This window comes from Danio rerio, chromosome 22 (assembly GCF_049306965.1).
Source record: "Danio rerio strain Tuebingen ecotype United States chromosome 22, GRCz12tu, whole genome shotgun sequence".
In the NCBI taxonomy this organism is placed as follows: Eukaryota; Metazoa; Chordata; class Actinopteri; order Cypriniformes; family Danionidae; genus Danio; species Danio rerio.
Genome location: NC_133197.1, coordinates 13,751,435 through 13,773,178, shown reverse-complemented (window position 1 = coordinate 13,773,178; position 21,744 = coordinate 13,751,435). Strand labels below are relative to the sequence as shown.

At 32.0% G+C, this 21,744-nt stretch overlaps 1 protein-coding gene across 1 annotated transcript in view; it reads right to left on the bottom strand.

Moving 5' to 3' along the window:
* aox6 (aldehyde oxidase 6) overlaps nt 1-21,539 on the bottom strand; it is a 31,885-nt gene extending 10,346 nt beyond the window's left edge. The window contains exons 1-27 of the mRNA NM_001278817.1: nt 21,486-21,539; nt 21,179-21,236; nt 19,974-20,070; nt 19,564-19,672; nt 18,217-18,343; nt 18,071-18,132; nt 17,606-17,674; nt 14,355-14,435; nt 14,014-14,158; nt 12,965-13,057; nt 12,302-12,453; nt 11,534-11,627; nt 11,254-11,363; nt 10,992-11,176; nt 8,801-8,963; nt 8,637-8,726; nt 7,953-8,122; nt 7,598-7,724; nt 6,167-6,289; nt 5,992-6,088; nt 5,776-5,900; nt 4,650-4,783; nt 4,111-4,198; nt 3,447-3,533; nt 2,263-2,454; nt 461-688; nt 268-363 (exon numbers count right to left, since the gene is read on the bottom strand). Of these exons, the coding sequence (NP_001265746.1) occupies nt 268-363; nt 461-688; nt 2,263-2,454; nt 3,447-3,533; nt 4,111-4,198; nt 4,650-4,783; nt 5,776-5,900; nt 5,992-6,088; nt 6,167-6,289; nt 7,598-7,724; nt 7,953-8,122; nt 8,637-8,726; nt 8,801-8,963; nt 10,992-11,176; nt 11,254-11,363; nt 11,534-11,627; nt 12,302-12,453; nt 12,965-13,057; nt 14,014-14,158; nt 14,355-14,435; nt 17,606-17,674; nt 18,071-18,132; nt 18,217-18,343; nt 19,564-19,672; nt 19,974-20,070; nt 21,179-21,236; nt 21,486-21,539 (3,156 nt within the window). The remainder of the gene's footprint in view (nt 1-267; nt 364-460; nt 689-2,262; nt 2,455-3,446; nt 3,534-4,110; nt 4,199-4,649; nt 4,784-5,775; nt 5,901-5,991; nt 6,089-6,166; nt 6,290-7,597; nt 7,725-7,952; nt 8,123-8,636; nt 8,727-8,800; nt 8,964-10,991; nt 11,177-11,253; nt 11,364-11,533; nt 11,628-12,301; nt 12,454-12,964; nt 13,058-14,013; nt 14,159-14,354; nt 14,436-17,605; nt 17,675-18,070; nt 18,133-18,216; nt 18,344-19,563; nt 19,673-19,973; nt 20,071-21,178; nt 21,237-21,485) is intronic.
* Nucleotides 21,540-21,744: the final 205 nt, after the last annotated feature.

Sequence of the window (21,744 nt, the reverse complement as noted above, 5' to 3'; positions counted from 1 at the left end):
TTCAAGTCATTCTCCACATGTGATTTGCATTTGAATGACAGAAGCAGGACAGTTTGACATTTTTTCCCCATTCAAAACTATATGAGTGACATGTCTTGTGTATTCTGTAGTCTTTGAGGCTAACATTGGTGCAGAGTAGGAAAAACAAGACAAGGAGATTTTCACACCCTTAAATATGTGCACAACCATGGAATCGAAATTCAACGATAAGTATTATTAGCTCTTATTCACTCATAAAAATGTTGATACATTGAGCACTAGCTGTACCTGTTGGATTTTAGTGTGTAGGCCTTGACCCATTTCTGCCCCGCCGTGGCTCACCAGCACAGATCCATCCTTATAAATGTGCACGAGAGCTGCAGCCTTGGGTATAAACACACAAAAACACAGATAAATCATCTGGTGGTCAACTATTAAGAAGTTTAAAACTGCCTAAAGCATGTTTTAGGGAAGGGTAAACCTGGTTGAGGAAGCCCTCAGCAAAGCCAATGCCGTATTTGATGGGTATGATGGAGATTCCTCTCTTCTTGAACTGGTTCTGCTGGTTGAAGAGATCGATGGCTTTACGGCGATGACTGAAGTCAGATTTCTCCATACACTCCTTCCAGCAGCGGACAAGGTTTTCTGGGTCAAACTCCATCTTGTAGTGAGTGAGGGAAACTTGCTTGTACATGTTCATCTCCCTGATCTGCAAAAGTAAAATGATAGGAGATGAAGAAATAAGAAAGTGAATAAAAGTTTGCTGTTATATCAGAAGACGCTATAATCATTACAAATACAAATTAATAAACAAACAGGTCCACATTTGTAAATTAAATGTACATATTGATGGCAAAAAAGTACAAGTGTGTAGTGCAATTGTCAGCATTAAAGGTAAATATAATTAATCAGCGCAAAAAAAGCTATATTAATGAAAAATATTTTTTTATTTTTTTTATTTCAGTATGATAATGTATTTTTAACTGAAATGGAATATTGAGTAAGAACGATGTTTATTTTTTGCTCCTCCTCTCATCGGTTGGAGAGATGTGGCAAAGCAAGTTTCACCCAAGCTGTCAAACTGACATCATCAGAGAAGGACTGCCGCAAATGGTCCGATTTTGATTTATAACTATCAAAACAAACCTTTTTTTCAGTGGATAAACAAATTAATCGTTCACTGTAAGATTAACAATGCGCGCTAACAAAATTAATATAGAAAGTTTTGATACATTTTATATCTGAACTTTAATATTTACTTTAATTTAACTTAATAATTGATTCAATTTAACATTAACTTTAATATACTTTAGTATTTAATTAATTATTTATTATTATTTAATTTACTTTAACATTTATTTTAATATTTTCTTAATTATTTATTAGTATTTAATTCACTTTCATTTTTACTTTAATTTACTTTAATATTTAATTATTTGTTATAATTTGATTCACTTTAATATTTACTTTAATTTACTTTAATATCTAATTCATTATTTATTTATTATTATTTAATTCAGTTAAATATTTATACTATATACTTTAATTCATGAATAAAGACAAAGAAATGAATATTTATTCCCAGAATTACATGAACGGCTACATGAATGATAAATAAATAGTCATTAGAATATTAGCATCAACAACTGAAATAAATAAATATTTCATATATATATATATATATATATATATATATATATATATATATATATATATATATATATATATATATATATATACGATACAATGTTTATTTTTTTTCCCCGATTTCTGTTTAACAGAGAGGTTTATTCAACACATTTCTAAACATAATAGTTTTGATAACTGTTTTCTAATAACTGATTTATTTTATCTTTGCCATGATGACAGTAAATAATATTTTACTAGATATATGTTCAAGACACTTCTATACAGCTTAAAGTGACATTTAAAGGCTTAACTATTTCAACTAGGCAGGTTATATTAGTTAGGCAAGTTATTGTATAACGATGGTTTGTTCTGTAGACTATCAAAAAAAACAAAATAAGTTTAAAACAAATAAGACTTTCTCAAAAAGAAAATACATTATCAGACATACTGTGAAAATTTTCTTTGCTCTGTTAAACATCATTTGGGAAATATTTAAAAAATAAATAAAAAAATTAAAGGGGGCTAATAATCTTTAAAAGCAGTCCATTTACGTGATCATTAGTGAAATATATAATAATTTCTAATAATATATTAAAGCTGTATGATGTAAATGGGCTAAACGTAAATCTCATTTTGTGCCTGCATGGCACAAACCTCTTCAGGTAGACGTCCGAGTTGAAGAGCCACATCATCAATCATACTCTCGATGACCAGCATACACTGGGGCACACCGAACCCTCTAAATGCAGTGTTGGAGGGCAGGTTGGTCCTGCAGGCTGCAGATCGTCCGCGCAGGTTGGGAATGTTGTAAGCATTATCGAGGTGCAGGAGGATCTTCTCTGCGACCTGGAAAAGTAAAGTATAAAAATGACACAGTATTACTTTGCCATCATAAAAGCACTGAGAAACATTTGCTGAAGGTGTGGATTAAAAGTATTTAATGTTGAAAATAATATTCATACTTCACTAGACCACGATGCATCATCGGGAGCCACAGGTATTGATTTTGTGTTGCTTGTATGTTTGTTTTGACTCTCAAAGTGCTGATAGCTCATGACTTATAAGCTGATAGTGCTGACATTTTATGAATCATCTTGAATGCTGGTGTTAACTCAAATTCTTAAGGCAAGACACTGAACAGATAAAAACATAACTACAGTAGTAGTTATCACCATACTTCCTCAGCTGATTGATTACATTAAGAATTGCAAACGTTTTTTGTCTTACATGTTTTCTAATGTGGTCCAAATAAGCCACTATTTCAGTAAACATACTAATTTGCACACATTTCTAGCACAAAAGTAAGGACATTTTTTTGTTTACATATTAAAGTCAAAGGTTTTTACAGAGAGGATTTTGGGAGTCTCTTTTTAACCATCTACACTCTCAGAAATAAAGGTACAACAGCTGTCACTGAGGTGGTACCTTTCAAAAAAAGACACTTTTGTACCTAACAGTTCCACATTTGTAAATTAAAGGTGCATATTAATGCCTAAAAAGTACAAACGTGTACCTCATAGTGCATTAAAGGTACACATTATTACTTTTAAGGTACCAATGTGTAGCTGTAAGTTATAAACGTGCACCTTTACCTTTAAAACAGCCAGAATTGTTTTTTCTTCGCAATTTTTGTCAGCATAAAATGTACATCTAATCACGCAAATATCACACAGTATAAACAAATTCCTCTGTAAAACCTTTAGAATACAGTTATGAATAAAACTGTGCACTTTGTTGTATGCAAGTGCTGCTGCAGTGGAGGTTTACGGTTCAGAGATGAAGAAAAAGCTACTTTTGAGAATGTGAGAATTTGGATCTGTCTTCAGAAGTCATCTCACCAGTACGGACTCATCCACTTTGTTTCCAGAATTGGCGTAGTACTGGAAATCAGCTGCTGTTATCCTTCCATTCTTCATGAATCCCACCTGTTGGTGGGGAGTCCAACTTAGTTAAAACATTGCAACATATAAACAATTGACATATACAGTTGAAGTCAGAATTTTTAGCCCCCCTTTGAATTTCTTTTTCTTTTTTAAAATATATTTTCCAAATGATGTTGAACTGAGCAAGGAAATTTTCACAGTATGTCTGATAATATTTTTTCTTCTGGAGAAAGTCTGATTTGTTTTATTTAGGCTAGAATAAAAGCCGTTTTTATTTTTTTAAACCCATTTTAAGGTCAAAATTATTAACCCCTTTAAGCTATATTTTTCGATATGTAACTAACCTGCCTAGTTGACCTAATTAACCTAGTTAAGCCTTTAAATATCACTTTAAGCAGTAGTGTCTTGAAAAAAATCTAGTAAAATATTGTTTACTGTAATCATAGCTAAGATAAAATGAATCAGTTATTAGAAATGAGTTATTAAAACTATTATGTTTAGAAATGTGTTGAAAAAATATTCTCTTCATTACACAGAAATTGGGGAAAAAAATAAACATTTAATAATTCTGACTTCAACTGTATATACAGACTGGCAAGTTTATAGAATATCCACTAGCCTTGTATTTTCCCCACACTGGGTGACGTCCTCCGGTTATCAGCATGTCTTCTCCTCTTTCCAAAACACATCGCACTGGAAGTCCAGTTCTAGACAGAGAGTTTTTCTTACCAAACACTTTATAACCATTCATATATTTATTTTCCTTCGGCTTAGTCGTTTTATTCATCAAGGGTCATCACAGCGGAATGAACCGCCAACTTATCCAGCATAAGTTTTACACAGCGGATGCTCTTCCAGGAAACATACACACTCATACACTACGGCCAATTTAGTTTATTCAATTCATCTATAGCGCATGTCTTTGGATTGTGGGGGAAACCGGAGCACCCGGAGGAAACCCACGCGATTATGTGGAGAACATGCAAACTCCACACAGAAACACTAACTGACCCAGTCGGGACTCAAACCAGTGACCTTCTTGCTGTGAGACGACCACTGAGCCATGTGTCGTCTTTCAAAACCATTTAAAATTTTTTTTTGTATAAATAAAATTTAATTTAAATGTATCTGTATGTATGCAAATGCGTTTCAACTCACTTCCATGCCGCAGCTGCAGTGATGGAGGCCAAAATGGCAGTTTTGGTGACCTTTCCCCCGAAGGCTCCGCCCAATCGCTTAACGTGACAAGTAACACGATTGGATGGAATTCCCAACGTTTCTGCAACTGCCTCCTATAACCAATTAAAACATAAAAAAAACTCTCAACTTTTTTTATTTGCAAAAATAAAATAAAAATGTAATTCGAAACAAAATAGTCTCATAATTCAAATGAAAACATTAAATAAAAAGTGATAAAACGACTATAACAACTAATAAAACAGCTAAATTAATAAAATAATTTAATTAATACAATTAATAAGATAAAAAAAGTTTTGGCTACTGACTCCTAAAATAATTTTTTTTTTTTTTTTTATATAATTGTTTTTAATAAACAGTTTAACTTTTTTAAGTACCTGATCTGATAAGAAAAGCTACATTTAAAGTAAATCTTAAAATAAAAGAATAAATAAATAATATAATTATTTAAATATGGCACAGAATTTGACTCCTACACTGAAATTAAGCTTTTTAATTTCCCTGACAATATTGTCCCTCATTATTATTATTATTATTATTATTATTATTATTACCTATAATAATAATAATAATAATAATAACGATTAACTAATAACTATTATTATTATTATATTTATTATGATTTATTATTGTTATTGTTAGTATTACTATCCCAGATAATAATAAAACAACAGCAACAACAACAACAACAATAATAATAGTAATAATAATAATAATAATAATAATAATAATAATAACAACAATGTTATTATTATTAATAATAATAATAATTAACTAGTATCTATTATTATTATTATTATTTTTTATTATTAATATTACTATCATCATCGTTAGTTTTACTAACTTAGATAATAATAAAATAACAATAATAGTAACAACAACAACAACAACATAACAAAAACAAAAATAACAATAAAATACACTAAAAATCTAAAATAAGTTTCAGTATTAAATTCAAAACTATATGGATGATTTTTCCCCCTAATCCACACAATAGATAAATAAATAAATTGAAGTATCTAATATTTTTGAGGCCTTTTTATTTCATTGTTAGCTCTATATGTAATTGAGCAGATATAAAACGTACCTGCGTATATGTAGGATGCTGAGTTGACAAATAAACCTTCATCTCCTTCTCTTCCCCAACTGGAACGACCAGAAAACTCTGAGTTTCCATGTAGAAATGCTCCTGTCCTCCAATCCGAATCTCCCCTAAGAAACACGAAGCAGCTCATAATAAAACATGAATCAGGAAATCAAGCAGGAGGTGTGCTTAATAATGGATAAAGTAACCCAGTGTTACCTTCATACACTTGCTCGGCATCTCTCAATCCCTTTTCCACATCTCCTCGCTCGATCTGTCTTCTAGGCAGGAAGAAAGACTCTTTTTCGATGGCCTCCTGAAAAGAAGATACGTGAGCATCTTGATCCAAACAGAATATCCAGTTGGATTACGCGGTTAGAATAAGTCCTCTCACCTCCAAAGTGAAGATGCAATCCTGTAGATCTTCATAGCTAACTTTTACCGCTGCCGCTCCACGTTTAGCATGCGCTTTTGAATCTGCAACCACAGCGCAGATCATCTGACCAACACAGGACACCTGAGGACAAAAAAGTTGTGAAGTTAAGTGAAGTGTGATGCTACTCAAAGAGGTCAGAGGAAGTCAATTAGCACGTTGCTAGCATAATTAAGTAAACCTTTGTTAACCTGAATCAGCATGTTGGATTTGACAGATTTCTAGCATTTTGCTAACATGAAAAAACATGTTAACAGCATGTTTGCAGTATAGACAGCATGTTTTATGTTAGCATAAAATAACATGTTGACAGCATATTTTGTAGTATGGTTAGCATGTTTTATGTTAGCATGAAATAACATGTTGACAGCATATTTTGTAGTATGATTACCATGTTTTATGTTAGCAGGAAATTACAAGTTGACAGCATGTTTTTGAAGTATGGTTAGCATGTTTATTTTAGCATGAAATATAATGCTTACAAGAAATAACATGCTGAAAGCATGGTTTGTAGTATGGTTAACATGTTGTATATTAGCATGAAATATAATGTTAACCTGAAATAGCATGTTGACAGGATGTTATGTAGTATGGTTAGCATGTTTTATGTTAGCATGAAATATCTCGTTGACAGCATGTTTTGCAGTAGAATTAGCATGTTTTATGTTAGCATGAATTAACATGTTGACAGCATGTTATGTAGTATGGTTAGCATGTTTTATGTTAGCATGAAATATAATCCTAACATGAAATTGTAGTAACATGTTGTTCGTTAGCATGACTTATAGTGTTTGCTAATATGTTTCCATTATGACTTGGAAAGTTTCTGGAATGGATGGCAGTTAGTTAACAAGAGTTAGTATGTTATTAGTAATTGTAGTAGTAGATTAGTATGTTTAGTATTAGTATTAGTATGCATGAATTAGCAAGCAGCTAACATGTTTCTAACACGAATTATCCCTTTGCAGGTATGTTCCTTAACATTTTGCTTTGCTAGCAATATGTTTCAAGCGTGAATTAACATATTGTTAGAATGAATTAGCGCACTGCCAATGTCTTTGAATGAATTGGAAAAACATGATTAGCATTTAATTATAAATCAGCATGTTTACAGTAAAGTTTGATGACAAACTTTGATGCTGGCTTGACAAAGCCAACTCTGAATTTTAAAATAATGATTCAGAGATTTAATAAACATGTCGCTAATATGGTTCAAGCATGTTTAAACTCTGGTACCCTGAATTATCATGTTTAACATGTTTCATAAATTACTATACCTCTAATATGTTTTACCATGTTTAGCATGCCAGACACATGAATTAGCCTGTTGACAGACATTGTCATATTTAATTAGCATGTTACTTCACATGAATAATGTAATAACACAGAGACCTCATCTTCAGCCAGCAGTTCCTCATCATAGCCGGTGAAGGTTCTGAACTTTTTGCCCGGTATGTCTTTAGCAGTGATTACGTCCACAACACCAGGCAGCTTCAGAGCTTCACTGAAGTCAATATGACTGTGAAATGAGGAAAACACAACTATTTATTATGGAGTTCTTCAATTATTCCATTTCTGGGTTCATTTTAGTGTCCAAGTCACAAGCAACTATAAATTATTGCAGCTTACATACAAGTAATAATGCTCAATTTATCAAATAAATAACTGAAGCAAGCAAACAAATATAAATTGTGACATCAACATAAATGACAACAAAGACAGTAAGGACTTTATTAATGTGTCTTACGTGATTTTGGCATGTGCTTTGGAGCTGGTCACAATGGCAAGGACAAGTTCACCATCGGTGTATGGCAGATCATCACAGTAGACTGCCTCTCCAGTAGCCTGACTCAGAGCTGACCGGTGCATCATTGGACGGCCCACCAGATCTTGAGCCGACTGGTCCTCCAAGACATTCTGTATATAAAAACACATAGTCTGCTAATTATCCTCTGCAGGATAAATTTTATAAAAAGGACCTTTTATATAAAGTATAAAGGGTATTTTATATCAAGTAAGTGAACAGAAATGATAGATAGAGAGAAAGGAAAGAGTATATGACTGTTGCAAGCTGAATTCGAACACAAAATTCCCATCTGAGCATCATGAAAAAATGTTTTTGAGCAATACAATATTTTATACACTGCTAGCATAAATAAGATTTAATAACAACAGAAAACACCTATTACATGTTTATTTTTCTGTGATTGTTGCATTAATAAATGATTTTAAAAATTATTTTAAAAAATTGTATTTCTCTAGGGAAATGTTGCAATACATGTCAACAACATCGCACATTATTCCAGTATCATGTCATAGCCTTAAATCTGATCAACCAAAGATCTTAAAAACCAACCAAAGCTCTTAATGCATCTTATAGCAGGTATAGCAGGTATAAATTCCTAATTAAGTAACATTAACATCACACTACCTGAAATTCTTGATAACCAGGTAGAATGCGTTTTGGAAGAGGTTGAATCGCACTTTGCATCTCTTGTGGTACTTCCATCTGAATCACATCCTGTTTAGAAAAAAGGACACAGAATATATAATCTTGACGTTCATGTGACGACCATTTCCAAAAGTGGAACATACTTTTTCCTTCAGATACTGGAGGATGAGTAGATGGAATTTAAAAAGCAAGCTCAAAGTCAGGGATCTTCTGAAATCCACTTTCCCGCCTGGAGCCGCAGGGTCAAGTTTGACGTCATCAAACAGTGCGCTGTACGCATCGTTTAATGTCGCCTCTTCCCAAGGCCTTCAACAAAGAATGATAGAGAAGAAAAAACAATGTTGGACTTGTATTTGAAAGGTTGAATGTTCTGGATGGAATTAAAGATAGGGAGACTGAATGAACAGCAGTTTCTCCACCTTCGATACCCATCTGAGGTGCCCCTGAGCAAAGTAGCTAGCCCCTAACTGCTCCTCGGCTGCTGGAAGATAGCTGCCCACTGTGTGTGTGTGTGTGCCCTCTCACTTGTGTGTGCACTTGGAACTTTATAGCTTTATACTTGACAATACTTAGTTCACTCACTTTACTTTCAGAATAAAGAAACACATAAAGGTTTGAGGGAGAGTAAATAGTATAAAAATGTTCATTTTGGGCTGAACTCTCCCATTAAGACAGTGTTTCTCAACCACATTCCTGGAGGATCACCAGCTCTGCGCATTTTTCGTGTCTCCTTAACCAAACACACCTGATTCAGAGCATCAGCTCATAAGCAGACACTGAGAGACCTGTAATGGGTGGATAAAAGGAGATAAAAGGAGATATCCACACATGCAGCGTTAGTGGGCCTCTAGAGAAACACTGCTTTAAGGAACTAAACTTTTTAAAGGGTAACGAAACACCAAAACATATTTTTTGAGCTGTTGACAGTCGTATATGTGTCCCACACTGCTACTATTAGGACACATATATTTCACAAAAAAGTAAAAATTGGTTGTTTTTGCGTTATTTCGTACAAATTCGTACTTCTGGTTTGAAACTAATTTAAGAAGCTGCGTCACGGCCATGAGGTCTTAGCGTGTATTTCAGAATGTAGACTGGACGTCTGTACTAGGGAGTACCTTATGACATCTCTGAGTGTGCCGCATTAATTTATGAGTATGACTTGGTTCAAACCAATCAGCGCGCTCTATTGTGTATGCGGTGCAACTTTATTTATAAGCATGATAGCTTCCAAGACTGTTTTTACAGTGTTGAGACGGCAGAGAGATGCTGTGTTGTGTTGCCAAGCGGGAGAACATGAATTGTTTGGAGATATGAGTCGTCAGTGTTGCGTTTATAATTTGCTGCAGTAAAGGTTTTGTTTTCATTTTCCCTCTATGAGAGCGCAGCTGGACTTACTTGTGGATTACAGTACACGCGATGCTCGACAGAAATACGTGTCTAAAGAACATTGTTTACCGGAGAGCTTTTCTCATCTGGAAATGGTGAAATTCTGATTTGCCACTCATCTCCTTTTAATAAAGACGCAGCTCCAGTTGTTGTTGATTGTCCTGTCTCTACAGATTTGGTAAGTGAGCAATCAGTGGTCTTTGTTTGTTTATGCAGAGGCATAGTTAATTCATATCGTCAGCAGTACTCTTTCAGTGTTTAAAAACGGACCTTAGTCAAATGATTTCTAAGTTAATAAAGTGTACCGTACGTTAATATCACTACAATATTATGGATGGTAAATGTTGCTCTACCGAATGTAAACGTGTAAGCACCACAACCAAGCTTACTGTCGTGGAGGATTTTCGCCGCATTTTGTGACAGGAATAACACACTCGGCTTTCTGACGCTACCTACCGAGTGCATTTAAGTTACAGAGCATGCGGAGGGTTTTTTTTCTCTCATTTGTCGTGCGGTAACAAACATTGCATAAAAAATATACGCTTCCAGCTATTCCTCAAATCAAATATCTCATTTGTCACAAGGGGCATGAATGAAATTCCTGAATGAAAAAGCCAAACTGCAGTTAAACTCCACCATTTAATAATTTGGCAAATAATTCGATTACTGATGTCCATGTAAACACAGTCACTGTCTTTCTCCTCTGCGTCTGTGTTTGTTTTGCCTGTGTTAAAATCAGCGCGTGCCCAAACCAGCACTCCCATTTTTATGCAAATTTTTACAGACCATGCTTTTTTCGCTCCTCCGACACTCCCCCCTAAACAGAGCTAGACACGCCCACTTTCCTGACTTTTTCTAATGTAGAGGTGTGAAAACACCCTGCTGTAACAGGGGGTTTTCATGGCCCTTTAATGCTACGCAGAAAAACACGAATTTGCATCTTGCCTTCCTACAATCTTCTGGCATGCATGGTCTGCGCTGAGAATTGTGGCTCCAACTCCTCCATAGTAAATACTGATCTCCTTCACCACATTTGAGTTGTCATTGAGCCAAACCCGCATCCCAGCATTCAGTGTGGCTAATGCGTTTTCCTTGCGCGGGACGTGTCGGAAGGCATGGACAATCTCGTTCTGTCAAAAAAGTTCAATATGTTGTATTAATTGCATGAAAGAATTGCTCAAAAAACAGCTGATAGTTAATTTCATACTTGTCTTGTAGCTGGAATGAAAACAGACAACAGTATTTCTTCTGGCTTTAGAATCGTCTTTGCAAATCCAAGGAAAAAGTCTTTATCAATAGGCAGCCTTCTTCGTCCATCTGTTGTGAAGATTTACGTTGAGAAGTGAGATGTAGGTCAGGAAGACATCAGAATTTAGAATTTAAGCAAAATGTAAACATTTCGCAGTGCTTTGAATTACTGGATATAATCTAGAACTGATTTAATAGAATATATAAAGTATTTATAAATAAATATAAAGTTTGGTCACCTTTAGAAAGAGCTACAAGAGTGCATCTGCCAGCAGCTAACACAGGGGTCAGGTCTGAGTTTGGATATGCACTTGCAATATTGCCACCCAGTGTCTACATTTGACAACAAAGATAAATCAGAAATAACAATATTCATTCGTTCATTTTCCTTTGACTTATTCTCTATTTCAGAGATCGCCACAGCAGAATAAACCGCCTACTATTCCGGCATATGTTTTATGCAGCGGATGTCCTTCCAGCCTCAAACCCAGAACTGGGAAACACCCATACACACTCATTCACACACAAACACTCATATACTACGACCAATTTAGTTTATTCAATTCACCTATAGCGCATGTGTTTGGACTGTGGGGGAAACCGAAAGACCCAAAGGAAACCCACGAGAAAACATGTAAACTCCACAAAGAAATGACAACTAGCCCAGCCGGGACTCGAACCAGTGACCTTCTTGCTGTGACGCGACAGTGCTAACTACTGAGCCACCGTGCTGCCCACAATAATACTATAAATAATAAAAGAATTATAATATAATAATAAATAATACAAGCAGTTTAATTTCAATAAGACCCCTAATTGTTTAATACTATTAGCATAAATAATATTAATCAAATAATTGTCTATACAGTGCTAAAATGTATTTAAGTTAGTTATTTTGCATATTAAAACTTTTTAAGTTGAATTTGTAAAAAGAAAAAAAAACAAAAAACATGATATTTGTGAATGTTCCAATGGTAATGTTTACATACAGGATAAATTACACTTACAGCCACGTTGCGGATCTGTTGTCCTCCAACGAGGTTTATCTGCTGCAGAAGAGCCCGAAACGTGTGTGTGTTCTCTGGTGGAAAATCATTTATAGTTTTCTCCAACACGCTCTTCAGATCTGACATACTACATCCAGCTCCGACACACACACCTACAAATAATAAAAATAATAATAATTCTCGCTGATTTATTTTTAGTTTAAAGCAATTAATCTTAATGAATGTCCTAATGAATGGGTCAAAAGATTTGTTGAATTAGAATAAAAATAAATGTTTATTTCAGGGATAACTCTTTGAAAATGTTAACATTAATTGTTCATAATTCATTATTTGTGTAATTACTATATTTTGTTCAACTGTTGTGTGAAATCAATGTCAATCATCATCAGTCATCTTATTTGTGAAACTTAAACTTACAAAACAAAATAAATTAAGAATAAAATCTGCATTGGTCAATAAATTATATAAATGCATTAAAAACTATTAAAACTATTATAGTTTTAGTATTAAAACCGAAATGAAAAGTTTAATATTATATATACACATTACAATAAATAAAACTGAGAAAAGCAAATAAAATAACCAAGAAGAAAAATAAAAACAGAAAATATTAGGTGCAGAAAATACTAAAATAGTTTATTGATTCAAAATATAAACACATACCCTCTGATCTGTGGTTAACCTTGAACAATTCTGGGACTCGTGTTGGAGATATTATTATGGGATGGAAGATACCCTTGAATTTCATGTCCAAACCTGATCAAACAAAGCAAAATAGCATGAAATAAAATAAATTACAAAAGAAAAGTAGAAAATGTTTTATAATAAAGTAAAATACCACGAAACAGTGAAAAGGCACGGAAATTAAATACAATTATTTTAAATAAACAAAGCAAATATTAAAATAAAATAGATACATTTAAAAAGTTATATATTCTAATTAGATAAATTACGTGAAATATATTAAACAGAAAAATTACATTAAAAATGACAAAGTAAAATGAAACAACATCGCTAAACAAAGTTGATTAAACTAAAATAAATGACTACAAAATGTTTTTAAATAAAATTAAGCATATTTTAATTGACAAATAAAACTAAGATAAATCAAATAAAATGAAGTACAAGTAAAATTAATTGAGGTTAAATAATAACAGCTATAAAAATAAATAAAACTATTCAGACAATGACGAAAACAAAAAATAAGAAATCTGATTTATGAAAAATATTATAGTGCATTATTTGCAAAATAAAATATATTGGAGTTTAAAGACCCTTTTCACAGTTCGTCATAGAACAAAAAACTTTAAGCGCCTTGAATGGGAAAATACAACAAATAATTTTTTACATTCTTATTTGCTCAAATAATAAACGAAAATCTAAATTATGTAGTTATAGAGACTTTTAGAAAAAGGCAAAAATGAGACATGTGAGACTGGTGATGGCAGCCAGAGGAGAGAATAATGTCAAATTTACTGTTCTGCCCCATAGACGCTGCATTTGAAATTTCTTGCACAATCAAAATTTGTTTTTTTGTCATTTCAAGCAAAGATAATATACTCCTTACATAAATACATATAAATATTTGTATGATAAAAAATATGAATATGAAAAACTTTAAAGGATTTAAGATGCTGATCACAGTTAAAAACATCATAACAGGCTTGTGAAAAGGGTCCATAAAGTTTGGCCACTGTTTGCTCAAACGCAACCTATAGTGGTGTTCCCCATGACCAAAGGGGCTTGTGGGTAATCAGCCTTCAGCTGGAGCAGCTCATCTAGAGATCCAGGACTGATCCAGGTCATTCTCTCCCCACAGAACCTCTGAATGCTCTGATCCTTGTCCTCCGCCATTCTCTGAGCACAACAGTAATAAACATGTTATTTAGTTGATAACAGCTTTTGAACTTGTGACAGAAAGTGATGCCTAATAAAGAGTTAATAATATACCAGAGACAACGTCATTAGCTTAAACATTTATCTAATGTGTTATATTCAAGATCTTTACATAACCCATTGTATAAGAATGTAAGGATTGAGAAATCTGACTGACCATGAGCTCAGGAGGAAAGATCAGGTCCTGGGACGGGTCGAGGGGAAGCAGGTCATCTTTACTGAACAGCTCTGCATGACCCTTTTTAGTAATATATGATAACATTATTATTATATAATTATTATATTCTATTTTAAAAACATATAAAGTATAATAATATTAAATAATAACAAACTATAACTTTAATATTCCTGTCTCAAACATAATCAAATTATTATATTAAGCATGTTAGCATGTTTTATGTAGTAGAATATTGTTTGTAGAATGTTGTTAGCACATTTTACCGCACAGCTAACATGTTCCTTTGTTTTAACATGCTGTTACCATGTTTAGCTTTTAGTTTTTTAGTTTGTGCTGTTGTAATAAATTAATAACTCGTTGCTAGTGTTACTTAGCACATCGCTAACATACTTCCAAATATTTCAACCACTTTTAGCATTATCACATTTTTAACATGTTGACATCACATGTTTAGCATGTTTTAAATTTGTTTCTAACTTGTTGCTGAGATGTATTAATGTTGTTAGCACATTTTACCACACTGCTAACATGTTACTATGTTTTGATATGCTGTTATCATGTTTAGCTTTTAGTTTTTGTGCTGTTATAGTACTTTAATAAATTGTTATTGTTGCTAATGTTTTAAACCATTGCTAGCATTATTTAGCACGTTGTTAAGATACTTTCAAACCTTGCAATGAATTTTAGTACTTATTTATCATATTTAGTACTTATTTGTTGACATTGTGTTTCTAACATGTTTTAACAGTTTCTAAAGTGTTGCTGAGATGTATTAATGTTGTTAACATGTTTTAACGCACAGCTAAAATGTTACTGTTTTATTGAGTTGTTGTTATACATTAATAACTTGTTGCTAATGTTCTAAACCATTGCTAGCATGTTTTAGCACACTGTTAACATACTTTCAAACAATGCTACCATTTTTAGCACTGTCATGTTTTAACATGTTGATTTAACATTGTTTTAGACTTGTTGCTGGGATGTATTAATGTTGTTAGCATGTTTTACCATACTGCTAACATGTTTTATATTCTGTGACGATGTTTTAACATGCTGTTGTAATACATCAATAACTTGCTGCTTATTTTTTAACACATTGCTAGCATTATTTTGCACATTGTTAACATACTTTCCAACATTGCTACCATTTTTAGCACTACCATGTTTTAACATAGTGACATTGTGTTTCTAACATGTTTTAACATTGTTTCTAACTTGTTGCTGGGATATATTAACGCTGTTAGCATGTTTTACCACACTGCTAACATGTTTTATATTCTGTTATTGTGTTTTAGCCTGTTGTTGTAATGCATTAATAACTTATTGCTTATGTTGTAAAAACATTACTAGCGTTATTTAGCACATTGCTAACATACTTTCAAACCTTGCTAACATTTTTAGCACTATCACTTATGTAACATGTTGACATCATGTTTCTGACATGTTCTAGCATTGTTTCTAACACGTTGCTGGGATGTATTAATGTTGTTAGCATTTTAACCACACTGCTAACATGTTACTATGTTTTATATTCTGGTACCATATTTTAACATGCTGTTGTAATACATTAATAACTTATTGCTAATGTTTAAAAAATAGTGCTAGTGCTACTTAGCACACTGTTAACATACTTTCAAACCTCCTTACCATTTTTAGTACTATTATATTTTTAACATGTTGCCATTTTGTTTCTAACACGTTCTTCTAACTTGTTAGTAGGATGTTTTAATATTGTTAGTGTGTTTTACCACACTGTCACTATGTTTTTATTTTCTGTTACCATGTTTTAGCACATTGCTAAGATAATTTTAAACATTGATACCATTTTTAGCACTATCATGTTTTTAACATGTTGACATTGTGTTTCTAACATGTTTTAACATTGTTTCTAACTTGTTGCTAGGATGTATTAATGCTATTACCGTGTTTTAGTGTGCTGTTTTAATACATTAACAACTTTTTGCTAATGTTTTAAAAATATTGCTATCATTATTTAGCACATTGCTAACATACATTAAAGCCTTGCTACCATTTTCATGTTTTAACATGTTGACATCATGTTTCTAACATGTTTTAACATTGTTTCTCATTTGTTGCTGGGATGTATTAATGTTGTTAGCATGTTTTACCGCACTGCTAACATGTTACTATGTTTTAATATGCTGTGCCCATGTTTTAGCATGCTGTTGTAATAAATTAATAACTTGTTGTTAATGTTTTAACACATTGCTAGCATTGCGTTAACACAATGTTAACATATATTTGAACGTTGCTACACTTTTAACATGTTGTTAGTGTTTTTAACGTGTTAATATTGTCAACATGTTTTATCACATTTGTGGAATGTACTAATGTTGTCAGCATGTTTTACCATAATGCTAACACATTATTATGCTTTAATATGTTGTTACCATGTTTTATTATGCCACTTTAAAAGTCTGATAACTTGTTGCTAATGTTTTAACACAATGGTAGCATTATTTAGCACATTGCCAAAACACATTTGAACATTGCTACCATTTTAACACCTTTGTTTTTAAAATATGGGTTTCTAAAATGTTTTAACATTGCCAGCATGTTTCTAACATGCTGTGGGAATGTTTTAAATTTTTGCTCATGTACATTAGCATGCTGTTAATTTTTTATGATGTTTTGACACTAGTTTTACCAAACTGTTAGTGTTAACATGAATTTGCTAACATGTTTCAGACATGAATGTTGTTAACATGAATAACTTTTTTTATGTTGCTAGCATGTTTGTAACATGTTCAGCACTGTGCAAGAATGAATTGCAATTCCTAACAGTATTTTAGTCAGTTTGTGAGGAAAATAAAACATTGAAAAAAAAATTTATAGATGTCATGGCTACAGATTATTAATAGCCCAGTTTTGATTTAAGGACACAGAACATCATGTTCTTAATTAGTTCAGCAAAAGGGAGTAAAATGGTAAAGATCAGTTTGTTCTAGCCATGACATTTGATTCATGTCTTTTTATTTGAGTAAATATGACTTAGCGTTTGAGATTTTGTTGTAGTTTTTGTGTGCTTATTTGGATTTTATTGATTTTATTTCAGTTATACTTTTAGTTAAAAAGCCTAATTGAAGTTTTGCCTTAGCCACAAATGTGTGTATTTTTATTTCAGGTAATGCTTACCTGCATTTTCTTTGCAGTCAATTAACAAAAACTTTTTTTACAGCTTACTCACATTCTCCAAAGAAATTACTCACATTCTCCGCAGATCCATTTCCATTGAGCACATTACACGTGCTGCCATTTAACAGGCAACAGTTTTCACTCTGTTGAAAACAGTAGAAAAATGTTTCATGTTGTTTGATGAGATAAATCAAGAATTGTGAAGGTCTATAGAAAAACATCAATAGCACAAAAATGTGCATTATACTTCAAAGAAAGACGTTTTTTAGCTGACTGTCACGTTGTAAAAGTCACACTGAATGCCTTTCATTAAAAACCAAAATATCAACCATGAACCAGACTGCTTAAAAAAAAAGTGATCCAAAACCCCCCAAAAAATGTATGAAAATATGTGCAGTCATAAAGAGTCTCTTTGACTTAAATCATAATTTTCAGAAAAATGAAGGAATATGGAGCGAATCCATTAAGGGTTAGTAATGTCATGCCATATGAGCAGCTGAAACTAACAAAATATGAAGGATGAACTCGCTTTTGTTTACCTCACAGAAGGTCCTGTAGCCATCAATGATGGGCCGGTATCCTGTACATCTGCATAAATTACCTGCAAATGGAACATTTACGAATGTTTTAACCATTTTCATGATTTTTTTTAAAAATATGTGCAGTGGTATTTATGTCACTGTACCTGCAAGACACTCTGTTATGTCATCCAAGGTGGGATGTGGGTTGTTTCTTAGCAATGTATACATGGACATCACCATCCCAGGAGTACAGAAGCCACATTGAGACCCATGAGCCTTTGCTATGCGCTCCTGATCAACACAAACAGTAAAAAGATGTCCATGGTAATTAATTCAATTTAATTTATTGAAGGTAAATAAATAATAAGCTATAAAACTACACAGCCACACACAAAATAAGAAAATATCAAACTTATTAAATTAAAGTGACTTTCGCCAAAAAGAAATGATGATGATTATTATTATTATTATTGTTTTTGTTGTTATAATTAATAACACAATTATTATTATTATTGCACCAATTATTTAATATAATAATAATAATAATAATAATAACAACATAACAGAACATAATAATAATAATAATTATTATTATTGCAACAAATTAATAATAATAATAATATTAATAATAATAATAATACACACTTAGAATTTAAATATGACTATTATTTATTATATTTATATATTAAAATGTTGTATATTATTATTATTATTATTATTATTATTATTATATTTTTGAACGTATAAACCTAAATATTTTCATTAAAAACATAATAAAGACATTGCGTAGAAATAATTTAACTATTATGTTTTTATTAATGATAATAAACAACGAAACATAATAGCAATATTAATAATAATATATACACTATACAATAATATATACATATATAAAAATGTTAAGCAAGTACTTTAAATGAAAGATTATTATTATTATTACACCATCATTGAAAGTCTGTGTGAATGTTTATTAGTTATATTACATGTAATATTATATTCTTTAAAAGCATTATGCTGTTTATTACATAATATTATATTAAACATTTGAAATGATAATTATTAATTACTTTATTAACATTAATAATCCAAAGCAATTTCTATTAGGCTTTTCTAATTGATAAATAGTATTATAATTAAATTAAGTACATGTGTGCACTGCTGTGTTATATTACAAATATTATTTTATTGTTTTAATCATTTTAATTATTCTATTTTTGGATAACATTGCATGATGTAACTAACTAATAGTTTAAAAAACTGCATTAGCAAAATAATAGGTAATAAAATAGAGGAATAATTAAGTGACCTAAATACAACCATGGGTCAAAATCCAGCTACAACGGTTTATAATTAAACCGGCTCTAAATTAATACCATAATCTAGACTGAATGTAATCCATCTTATAAAACTAGACTCAAACTCATTTAATATCATAATCTGGATTTAAGGTTATCTAGAATATTATAATCTGGATCCTATAATCTGGATGTGGATTATACAGTGAAGGATACCTGGACCGGGTGTAATTTGGTTTTGGTGTTTCCGATGCCTTCAACAGTTGTCACTGCGGCTCCGTGAAGATGGCAGATGGGAAACAGACACCCGTTCACTGACAAATGACTAAACAGAGAAAAAAAATGCTTCTAACATGCATTCGGTGAAGAGATTTGTGTAACTAATTTATATGCAGAATACACATATATTAGAAGGCCAATCGTCCCACTAAAATTAAAGTTGAGGCTGAATCTTGATTTGCAAAAGCAAAAATATCTGCCATTATATTTCATGTCACAGACATTCATATTATATATATATATTATATATATATATATATATATATATACATACATATACACACATATATACACACACACACATACGGAAGTATAGAGCAAATGGAGTAAAATGAAGACTGTAATACCTGATGCTCTTAGTCTGAGGGTCATATCTGGACACCATGATGGTACAAGCTCCACATCCTCCTCCACCACAGCTGTATTTAGTGCCAGTCAAACGCACTACATACAAAAACATGCATATACAATCGTACAAACACACAGACACACACAAATCTTGGTTATCAATGGTGCAGTAAGTGAATTTTGCCAAACGATGCTATTTGAATGCACCAAAACAAACACGCCCATAACTTACTGCTGATTGGCTGCAAGTGTGTTTTGGGACTTAGTTCAACATTGAGGTCAAAAGCAATTCTTTTAGGTTTATATAAATATTGCTTAGCGCTTGTTTAGTAATAGGCATCATTTCATCACAATTTTAATAACCATTAAAAAAAAAAAATATATATATATATATATATATAAATATATAATGGTTTAATAATAATGGATTTATATAAATAAACATCATCATAGACAGACAAATGTGTGCGAAATCTGTTTAAAGTTGCCTCAGAACAATTTGTGGACTATATTGACACAAAACGATTTCTTATTGTTTACAATTCAGCACAAATTTTGTTATTTTGTTATTAATACTTTTAAAGTATTTTAATATTATTTTTAATACATTTGTGGAGTTAGAGGTGCCTTTCTGAGTATATTTTGTTGTGTATTATTAAGACATGTTCAAGTTTAAGCAAACAAAATGACTATTTAATAAAATATGATATTGCTAGTGTTATTATCATCATTATTAGAATAGATAGATTTTTTTTCGATAGTCTACAGAACAAACAATCATTATACAATAACTTGACTAATTACCTTAACTTGCCTAGTTAACCTAATTAACTTAGTTAAGCCTTTAAATGTCACTTTAAGCTGTATAGAATTGTCTTGAAAAATATCTAGTAAAATATTATTCACTGTCATCATGTTAAAGATAAAATAAATTAGTTACTGGAAATTAGTTGTTAAAACTATTATGTTTAGAAATGTGTTGAAAAAAAATCTTCTCTCGTTAAACAGAAAATGGGGAAAAAATAAACTGGGGGTCTAATAATTCAGAGGGGCTAATAATTCTGACTTCAACTGTAGATAGATGGATAGAATATGAATATCAAGAATGTATAACAGCAGTAAAACAAATGCTAATAATTATGATATTTAGTAGTATCTAGTAGTAATAGTAGTAGTATTTGCATATGCATAATGTAAAATATACATTTTTTCCTCAAATAGGGCAGAAGCATAGTCTCAGGATCTGGGTTCTTCTCCACTATCTGTCAACAACAAGCAGAAACATATGCAGATTACATTTACATTATGCAGATTGTTTCAAGCGCCCTTAAACATTGCTATCTCTATTCAAATTGCTTTCATTGTTATTATTCAGATCATGTTTCTGTCATACTTCATGAATAACATTAAGGATCGAACAGGACCATAAAACGTCACAAAAATTTACAATAAACACATGACTAACGTTAATGATAGGCTACAAAGAAGTGGATAATATGCACAAAACTCACCTTTTTGCCGTTGACATAGAATATCAAGCCATCGTTCCTGGTTTGTTCAGCCATTTTTGCAGTTTATGTACAACGAATTGTTATGTGCTACAAAATGAAGCAAATCTGCAGACTTGGCTCCTCTTGAGATGTCCAGCACCAGTGAAATCAGCTTTATATGCAAAGTGCGAACTTGAAAAAGACAAGAAAGTTTACCAAGGCGGAGCTTAGCCGACTCGAAGTTGGTTGTAAATTGATAAAATGTGAGGATATGAAATAA